General features: G+C 31.7%; 1 protein-coding gene across 1 annotated transcript; it reads left to right on the forward strand.

Moving 5' to 3' along the window:
* The first annotated feature begins 2,406 nt into the window (after positions 1-2,406).
* LOC129306289 (peptide chain release factor APG3, chloroplastic) lies at positions 2,407-8,553 on the forward strand. Its single transcript, XM_054946791.1, has 15 exons — positions 2,407-2,733; positions 2,902-2,958; positions 3,286-3,366; positions 3,455-3,512; positions 3,608-3,711; positions 4,139-4,190; positions 4,754-4,803; positions 5,087-5,152; positions 5,229-5,393; positions 6,370-6,442; positions 6,551-6,683; positions 6,996-7,053; positions 7,467-7,514; positions 7,946-8,029; positions 8,152-8,553. The coding sequence occupies exons 1-15, from the start codon at positions 2,578-2,580 to the stop codon at positions 8,221-8,223; spliced, it is 1,257 nt and encodes a 418-aa protein (XP_054802766.1). The 5' UTR covers positions 2,407-2,577; the 3' UTR covers positions 8,224-8,553.
* Positions 8,554-10,547: the final 1,994 nt, after the last annotated feature.

Below are 10,547 nucleotides of genomic sequence, written 5' to 3' on the forward strand. Positions count from 1 at the left end.
CCACGCATGCACATCATTTTCTAAAATCGTACAAATATAAAATTAAGCTTGAAAAGCATAATTATCGAGTTTAAAATCAACCATAACTAGTCTAACAAGCATTAGCACAAAATAAAATTCTCCTGCTTACTTCAAACCTTGAGAAATCAAAGGCTACCCTTGTCAACTCTCTTTCGAAGCTTGCAATGAGCTCAACTGATATGCCACAAAGTTTATCCACAATTAAAAAATTATCATAATCATTAATGATTAACTTAAACACCAATTTTAACTCTTAAATTAACACTTTAATAGCCTAACTTCCTAACTTCAAGCTTAGCTTCACAACTAAAGAGTTAATTAACTCCCACTAACTCCATTTAGTTGATACCAGTTTAAATAACAACTAGCACATCATCCATCAAGCTGAAATCTTACTTAAAGTGGTTAGGGTTTGTCCAAAACTCTAAACCCAAATTCATAACATTGTAAAATTTTTAAAACTAGATTTACATATATCAAATAACTCTTATTAATCCCAACAAAACCAATGGATTCGAACCTATTGCCATGAGGTTTGAAATCATCACCCCTAAAGAGAAAACAAGGTTGAAAACACGTGAATAAAGAGAGAGATGAGAGGGAAAATGAATATATTGGAGTCTTGAAGCTTAAACATTCTTAAAAATGATCTTGGAAGCTTGCCTTAACAAACCCACAAGTTCTCATGTCACCCTCCCTTTGATATATAGATATAGATATATATAGATATATATATATATATATATATATCATATATATTTCTCCCTGTTCTACAACTCAAATGCGAGCGGCAGGTTTTAAAGACCATCCACCATAGCATAAGCTCCATTCATCGCGATTGATGGCACATATGGCCCAACCCAAAAATTTATTCTTCCTCTCAAGCCTAGTTGACCAAATATGCCTCCAAATTGGATTTAAAGGCTGAAACCAACTCAAAAGGCTCACTAACCGTCACTAACCATCTTTAAATTAATAAACGCCTAAATTTACTTAATCAACCTTGATTAATTCACTTAATTTAAGGATTAAAAATTTAAGATGTTACATATAGCATGTTCATGTTTTTTAAAGTATAGCCGCTTTTGGACAACTTATTTTAAATTTTAAAATAACTTCTTATGCATGTAATTTGCATTTTGGTATGATATCAAAACTATGTAGACATTGTCCTATAATTACGTGTGCAGGACTACTCGCATAATATATTTTGTAATTATTTTGAATGTTTGGTTTTTTATTACTTATATTCTAATTAGAATGTAATTTAGTAAAAGTTTTTATATTTTCGCGCATTGCACAGGACTTTGAATCTAATTGAGTACAAATTATTAACTAAAGTACAATTCATTTTTTACGTGAATTGGCCGTGCTTTCTAACTTTGCAAGGATTGTTTGTGACATCTTTAATCGAGGAAGCTGATTATTTAGACATCAAGTATAAATAGGACTTATTTGATATTAAAAGTCTCACATCAAATATAATAAATTTTTAATAAAATAGATGTGTAAGTGATAGAATTCATCAATTTAAATTTTAAAATAACTTCCTTGATTTTTGATATAAGAGGAATTTACAATAATTAATATTTTTAATATTACTTCTTATTTATTTATTTATTTACTAGTACTTGAATTTATAGACAATAATTTATTATGATTATTAATTATAAAGAAGATCAAAATTTGAAAGTTAAATATTTTTAATAATTTTAAAGACACAACTATCATTTTTTAATAAGTGTTTGATTAAATTTATTTTAGGAGTGTCATACAATTTACAGCTAGTTATCCAATTTAGGCTAGCCATTACTATTTTATTTTGCTTTTAAACACTATCACTAGAGGAGGTTGATGCCATAGTTCCAATAAATACGAGGGTTTGAGTATTTTTTTTTTAAATTTAGGTTCAATAGTATTATTATCATTATGTAAATTATTTTTTAAATTTTTAAAAATAATATAATTTAATATTTATTGTTAATAAAAATTAACTCAAATAGTTGATAAAAAATGATAGAAAATAATCTTAAAAATTATAAAAAATAATAATAAATAACCAAAAAATTACAATGATTCAAAAAATAATAAAAAATGACTAAGCAATTTGGTATGTTTTGTTATTTTCTAGTCGATTATGATAAAAATTAATTTTTAATAATAATATATGTCAAATTATATTATTTTTAAAAATTTAAATAATAATTTGTATCGTAAATAGATTTGAGTTTTTAGTGTTACTTAAGCTAGAATTTAAGGTACTTTTCTCAACTATAAATACAGATACAGACCCAAAGATTATCGAATTAGTGCTTAACGCGTGTCCAATTACTCGTGCTAAAAACTAATAACCTCCCTCGCCGAGGGAGACATGCTCAGTGAAGACATCATCAAACCTGAGCGGGATCCAAACTCTGGATAAAGGTACCACGAGTTAACTAGATTGACGCACCCTAATCGTCAGACGCAACATTTATCGCGTCCAAATACCTTCCGCTCCCACTTTATCTCATCGCATTGCTTTCTTGGCGCGCTACGTCTGCCCGAGTTCCGAGCATGAGTAGCTTAATGGCGAGCTTTCCTGCTCGAATATTTTCCAGTCGTCGCCACTTAGGCTTCGGAAGACATTGTCCCCTTCAAAGATGCATTAAAAGATGCGTCACCGTTCTACCCAGTACTAGGCACAGAGCTCCAAGAATCGTGTGCATGGCGGTACTCATCTAATGCCCAAGGAAAGAGAGAGAGAGAGAGAGCGAGAGAGAGGAAAAAAAAAAAAAACGCGTGGGGGACAAAAGTTGCCGTCTCTCTAATTTTGCGGTTCTTTTCCTCAAAGGATCAAGAGAATCAGCGTTTTATTTGCTTATTCGTTGTTAATTGTAGGAACCTTATTTGATAACAAAGCTGGAATCCGCTGAGAAGACGTGGAAAGAATTATCGGTATGCGCCTTTTTTTTCCCCGTGTGGTCCTATTAATTGTTAACTATTATCTATTAAAAGTTCTAGTTGTAACTATTTTCGGCCTTAGGCCATCAACCCATCCATATATTCGTTATTTGCGCGCATCAAAATTTATGTCTACTTAGTACCTTGTCAAGAGTAACTACGTTATTCCGCCATGTCCTCTATTCCACTCCTGCATTACATTGTCCGAGGGAGTTTATGGATTCATCATTACAATTCCTTCCGTATCTTGTGTGTATTCCTCTATCGGGCATTTGAAACCCATGATTACATGAACAATCAGTAAGCTAACAATACTCGTAGGTCAAGCTTGCCGATCCGGACATTGTATCCAATCCAAGTGAATACCAAAAATTAGCACAATCGATATCTGAACTTGATGAGGTACTGTAACTTATTTACTCCTTTTTATTCCTATGTCTAAATAAGCCTTTCTGGTGATATCATACTGGTATCATTTTAAATGTACTAGGTCGTTGCAACTTACAAGAGATTTAAGGAATGTGAGAAGCTGCTAGAAGAGACCAAAGGTTCGCTCTCAGTTTTTAATCTTTCACTGATTCCTCAGATAATGAATTTTTGTTTGAAAATCATTCAGTCTGACTCTTCTTAATCACCATGTCAGCTTTAGCTAAGGATGATGGCAATGATGAGGATATGGCAGAAATGATAGGTTATGAAATTGAGAGTCTGTCCAGGCAATTAGCAGAGCTTGAGGAGAAGCTTAAGGTTTGTACTTTGCATCAAAAATTTCAGTTGTATGTCATATTCCGTCATCGCCCGTGTTTTTAATTTGTGTCTCCCTACCAAATAAACGGCAATTTTAGCTCATTCATGGTCTTCTCTATTTTTCTTGCTTTAGTATTTATTGTATCGATCAAATATATTGTTTTCACTTGAAATATTGTCTACTATCGCTTCTTATCCTTGTTTGATACCAATGATTGAATCATCTAGGTAGTTATTATCAATTAAACATTCCTCAGATAATAAGTGCTAATTCCAAAACCAAGCAGTGTAGCCAAAATATTAGTGCCCTCTTGTCATTTTCATCTTATTTATTCTCTTATTGTTATCTATCTGAGGAGTCTTTCTTCTTTCATGTTCACATTTCTCTCTAATATGATCTGATGAATACAGTATTACACTATTGTAGATGCTACTGCTTCCCAGTGATCCTTTGGATGCAAGAAACATAATGCTTGAAGGTGAACTATCTCTTTATTTAAATTGCTTTGTTGGAACTAGTGTTTCGCTTGCAGGCCTGATGGAATGTATCATGATGGGAACTTTTGTTCAAACAACGGAATATATAGTTGACAAAAGAGAGGAATTAATAGAGCTTATGTAGAGCTGGCCCATGTGGAGAACTGAACTGAATGGTTTGAAATTGATTGTTGTTGCTGCGTTTAGATTTTCTAATCTGACCAGCCTGAACTGGTTTATCTTTTATCTGTGGATGATATGAATTGTGGTCTTTATGACATTTTTATATTTTACATCTCCCTGAAGCAGAATTCCAAACTCTCTGGTTAACTCTGCTTTACTTAACATTCTTCTATTATCTCTATATGGGGTCATTTAACATTCTGCTAATATTTTTTCACTCCTTTAATATATCAGTAATGTTATGTTGCCTGTCTTCTAATAGTTTATAGATGTTACTTAGTATTCTTGTGACTCAGATTTTGCTCCATGTCATTTTGTTGTTTGTGCTCATATTTCATTCAAGTTTTCCAACGCTAAGGATAAGTACCATTCACTTTTCCAGTACGAGCAGGAACTGGTGGTGATGAGGCTGGAATATGGGCTGGTGATCTTGTAGGTACACATTGTAATTGTCCTTTCTAATCCCTGGGTACTAAAAGGGACCTACTATTTCACTGTTGAGTACGTTGTGGAAAATGAACAAAGGTGGATAGTTAAGACACACATATTTTCCTAGTCGACTGGATGAATTCTGAATTGCTTAGTTGGCTTCAAACTTTTTCCTACCTTTTCATCCAGGCTTCTTTTGGATGCCTAAAGATTACACTTTTTAGTGAATGGGCAATTATTGTGAAGTTCATATCTAAGAACGCTATGGTTGTTGGTGTCTGATTAGGTCCGAATGTATCAAAAATATTGTGAGCAGAACTCATGGAAGTATTCTCTTGTCTCAACCTCTGAGGTATTCCTCCCTCAGACTCCATAAAAATTGACATCAAATAGCTTTTGTAATTTGCGTAATTTCCTTCATCATTCAGGCTGAAAAGGGAGGATTCAAAACATATGTAATGGAAGTCAAAGGTAAACGTGTCTACAGTAAATTAAAATACGAGTCAGGTGTCCACCGAGTTCAACGTGTTCCTCAAACAGAAGCACAGGGCCGTGTACATACATCTACTGCAACAGTAGCTATCATGCCAGAGGTAGAGCTTACACTTTGCACGGCTCTTTAGCATCTAACTCCGTGATGTATAATTTGTAATTAATAAAGAAGTTAGTGGTCATTGGCTGTTATGGACAAAGGGAGTTACACATCACTCTGGAAGAATTATTTTAAGTCTCTGCAGTCTGGTAATACTTAATATTTGATTCCAAGATTCATCAGCTTTTGTATAGGGACCTATCATAATCATCTGTGACAGAGGTGGGATTTATAACTGATAGTTTTATTAAAAGGAAATCTATTAGAAGAATTTGAGCAAGAATCTCGCTCTCGAAGCTCTAATATTCAGGAGAATCTCCCTTAGTACAGGAAATAGAAAATACCTTCTTGCTACTGAAAACATCCTTACAGTAGCTATTTATTGAGCTAGTAAATAACAACAATTAAATAATAAACATGCGAAACATCCTTAAAACATCCACAGCAGAGTTAGTGGCTTATGTAACCATGGCTTCCTCCTCCTCTACATGATCTCTACCTCCCTTATCCACTTCTGCTGTGACAGCTCCAGAGCACCAAATTGATCATGATCCATTTCTTTCACTCTTCCATGGGTGTTACTCCTTGTATATTTGATTAGAGGCCTCCTATCAATCAGTGAGTACCATAAATCTAGTTCTTTAGCAAAGTAGATATGAAGTTGGTTTCTCAATTAAGTAGTCTAGTCTTCTAGAAGGATTTCATTTTATGACCTGGAGATTTATGTTATATATCAACTTATTTTCACTTTCCTTTGCTTTTTCTTTTTTAAAGCGAACTACCTCCATCCTTTATTTGAGGGCTTATACAGTTAAATGTTCTGTGAGGAGTTTTATTTATTAGTTATAACAATCAGCTGGTACGCTAGGTATGTGTTTTCCTTCAAGATACAATGATGATATTGCTTTGCTCTGTTTATTCTTTTATGAACATCGATATCTTTACATCCATTATGCTGATGTTAAATTTTTATCTAGGCTGATGAAGTAGAAGTGGTAATTGACCCAAAAGATGTTGAACTTACAACTGCACGTTCCGGGGGTGCTGGGGGTACAGATTTATGAATACGGCACTATTTCTATCATGAAATTGAATTTTCCATTTTTAATAAATTAGAGTCAACTCCACTATCATTTACTAATCAAAGATACCTTGCAGGACAAAATGTTAATAAGGTAGAGACAGCTGTAGATCTTTTCCATAAACCAACAGGAATCCGAATCTTTTGTACTGAAGAAAGAACTCAACTTCAGAACAAGAATCGAGCTTTTCAGTTGCTCCGAGCGAAACTGTAAGCACAAAATTTGCCAATTACTCCTTTCAACTTCACAGGCTTTGGCTTTATTAAGTGATTCTACTTGTTCCTACTATTCTGTCGACTTTTCATCCTCTAACACATATAAATGTTCACTAGACAAATATTCTTAAACTTACTGGAGATCGTGTTGTTATTATTATACATAGGAACTAAACGATACTTAGATCATGATGACAAAAATCAATCGAATGATCTAAGAACGCTCACATAATTTCTTGAGTAATCTCTTTAACCCTTTGGTTTAAGTTGTTGCATTGAAAATTTTCATAATGGTCTTGGTTGCAGATACGAGATGAAGGTTAGGGAGCAGCAAGTGTCGATAAGAAATGAAAGGAAATCCCAGGTGTGTTTTTAGTTGCTATGGGTGTTTAGTTTACTATTTTGATCAATATAAAACATAAGTATGATTTTGATAAAAGTTTGTTAAAGACTTCAAAATACTAGCAGCAACTAATAAAAATTTTCAGGAAGAAGGGAGCAAACACTTTTATATTATATTTTATGGTGTATTTTTTGTTTTTTGGGGGGGTTTGGTACATATTCTTTAGCAAAAATATTGAATTTTTATGAATGAATTATGCGTTAACTGACGTCATTACAGGGGCAGCTGCCCCTGAAATCCAACCCTTAGAGAGTTCCATCCCTGATCTTAACCCCCCCCCCAAAAAAAAAGGGAAAAACATAGCTTTCATTTTTTAAAGCATTGCAATTTACATTATTGTAATATATTGTTCTTTTCTATATTTCAATTTACAGGTTGGTACGGGTGCCCGTGCTGAAAAAATTCGGACTTATAATTATAAGGTGCTCTTTGTTGCTGTCTCCATTCTCTATTCATACATTTTACTGCATCATCCAGAAGTGGAAGATCGTATCATGATTATGTTCAGTTTTCTATTTTTTTTTTTTTAATAATTTGTAAGGTGAAATATGATAGAGCATAATGGCATAATATAATTCATGTAGCAAACCTTATCTAGTGAGATAAAGCTTGTTATTATTATTGTTGTAAGGGAAAATATGCAACTTTTGTGGAAAATTGCACCTTACTCTTTTACGTAAACACATTTATCCAATCAAGTTATTGAGATTCAGTGATCTAGAGTAAAGTGGTCTGTCACAGAACAGCAGTTTGACGAAAAGCAGCCAATGGTTATACGAAGTTTCGTTTCTTGAAAAGTTTATGATTGTCCACTGACAAATTATAAGGCTTTTTTTTTTTTTTGGTAATCTAGGACAATAGGGTAACTGACCACAGATTGAAGGTCAACTTTGAGCTCACCTCTTTTCTTGGTGGTGATATAGAAAGTGCTGTTCAGGTATATTATCTTGCATGTATATTATGGATTTTTTTTAAAAAAAAAAAGTAGTTTTGTTGTTCCCCCGTGTGTGTCTAATGAGAATGCTTTGCGATTACACAAATGAACCTTTCTTCCTGCAGTCTTGCTCTGCAATGGAGCAAAAGGAACTCCTGGAAGAACTTGCTGAATCAGTAGGTGCTACAGCTGGCTGATCTGATATGTCCATTTGGAAGGGAAACCTTCTTAAACCAGGTAGGCAGGAAAGTTCTGACAAAAGACTTGTCATAGGTGGTAGATTTGCTCTATAGTTGTCCTCTTGAATGACTCTCACCATCTTAAGTTTGTAACATCTTCAGTTGATCGTTCATGTGTAAATAAGATGCGCATTTTACTTGTAACAATATAGAATACAAGACCCCTCATTCATGTTGATAAATTGGTATCTGTATCGTTATGTAAAGTGACGCTATTAACTGGTGAACTTTGGGCGCTCTGCTTCGTGCGTTCCACTTGCAATCTTGAAAGAGCTTGTTCCTCACAAACTTCTCGGCTGCCGGTATTGTGATATTTTCCTCTGACATAAGCGCATTATTGAAATTGCTCAAAGTAGCATGTCAACTTAATTGGCGGTAGCTGTTACTGCAATGCGTCAGCCAAACTAATGGAAGTCATGGAAAATAACCTCCAAGTTTAAAGCTATGACCACTGAGATTTGTTCTGGGTGGAAGGAACGTGCAACAACCTTCGATGATGGCTGCTAAATTATTTATCCTTGAGCTTCAACAATGGATATGCAGTAGAGATTGTTTTGTTTTGTTTTGTTTTTTATATGACTATATGATTGGACTAAATTTGAGCATTGTCAGGCTTAAATGAAAGTAACTTTTTGAAAAATATTTTTTGCATTTATATGAATTTGAACTTGAAATTGCATGCTTAGGTGATCATGTTTCTTTTCACCATGATCAAAGGTATCTCACCTGAGAATTAGAGTCTGGGTAAATCAAGAGTCAAAGACATGTTGGGCTTAGTCCCCAATTCTGAGTTTGACACATCTTTGTTTCACCGAAGGAAAAAAAAAAAAATTGAAAGTCTAGTGGGATTTTTGAGGTTAAGTCGGTAATTTCAGAAAAAATTTAAGACTGGATTTAACAAAATAATATTTTTTTAATGTGTTTGGACTTGAATATCTGAATTAAAAAATTGCATTTTTAAAAATATATGAAATGCATTAAATATTGATTAATTTTTAAAGTTTTAGGTTATTTTATATTAGGATATGATAAATTTAAGTACATTGTTATAGATATTTTTTAAAAAAAATTAAAAATATTCACATCGTTATATTTTTATTATTTTAATCTATACAATATTGTAAAATGATAATTAAAATATATTTTAATATTAATTTTTAAATTCAAGACCTGCATTTTTTTTTGAGTTTACTTTTACATTTTCTAAATATCTCAAAAATATATTTATATTTTTTATAAAATTAAAATTAAATCATAATTTACTTAAAAAATGAAAATTTTAAAAAGATTGACAAATTGAGAATTCAAACAGTCTCAAATAAGCTTGAAGAGGTTAGTGTTGAGCTTATTTATTTGAATTGTTTTATAAATTTAGACTTATTTAAGTTGATCAAAATAAGTCTGTTCTACTTGAATTACTAACTTTATTTTGAGATTTACTTGAAAATTTGATAGAATAGAATGAGCACAAGTGCTTTGCATTGTTATTCTCACAAAAAAAAAAAAACTTTTCACTAATTTGTAATTGTAACATCCTCTTTCTTTGAAAAGTTTTTTAGAATTATTTTTAAATTCAGAGATAGAATAAGATTGCGTTTAAAATAATTTTAGATAGTTTGAACTTAAAAAAAATCATAATATCTTAAATTTTAAGACTTAATTAATATTAAGAAGAAATTATCCCATGATAATTTGATGTTATCATTTAATTATTTGAATAAGAAGAATTTACTCAAAATGAGAAAAATATTAAGGATTTAATTTTAAAAAATATTTTTAAGGCAGGGGAAATTTATAGAGTTTAAGTGAGATTAAATAAATAAGATCTTAACTATTTTATTTAAGATATTATACTTATTTGAATATTATCTAAATTATAATAAAATGAAATATATTTAAGATTTAACTTTTGATTGTAAAAGAACTTTGATAAATTATAATATGGAATTTAAAGTATCTACAATATATATATATATATATATATATTATATTATATTATATATACATATTTATATAAGAGAAGGATAAGATAAAAATATAACAAGTGATAAAAGAATTTTTGAGATATTATTTGGTTTGATATGTAAATCAATATAATTATGATTTGTTATCTAAATGCTGAGTATGTTATGATATTTTTTGAGTTGTGTGGTTTAAATTTTCTAGCACACTTTCAAATTTTTATTCAATTATAAAGATGTGTATATTTCATTTCAAGCATGCCAAATTCCTAAATTCATACTTGCTTGAAAGTTGATTGTGAAATCTCACTAGATTGATTT

Source organism: Prosopis cineraria, unplaced genomic scaffold (genome assembly GCF_029017545.1).
Source record: "Prosopis cineraria cultivar Desert tree isolate PC_DT_omini unplaced genomic scaffold, ASM2901754v1 PC3, whole genome shotgun sequence".
Lineage (NCBI taxonomy): Eukaryota > Viridiplantae > Streptophyta > Magnoliopsida > Fabales > Fabaceae > Prosopis > Prosopis cineraria.

What these genes read in the sequence shown, in the direction of transcription:
- LOC129306289 (XM_054946791.1), top strand. Translation starts at nt 2,578, where the DNA reads ATGAGTAGCTTAATGGCGAGCTTTCCTGCTCGAATATTTTCCAGTCGT. An exon ending in AGCTTGAGGAGAAGCTTAAG is followed by an intron (nt 3,712 to 4,138) that starts GTTTGTACTTTG and finishes ACACTATTGTAG; the next exon opens with ATGCTACTGCTTCCCAGTGA. An exon ending in AAGAAACATAATGCTTGAAG is followed by an intron (nt 4,191 to 4,753) that starts GTGAACTATCTC and finishes TCACTTTTCCAG; the next exon opens with TACGAGCAGGAACTGGTGGT.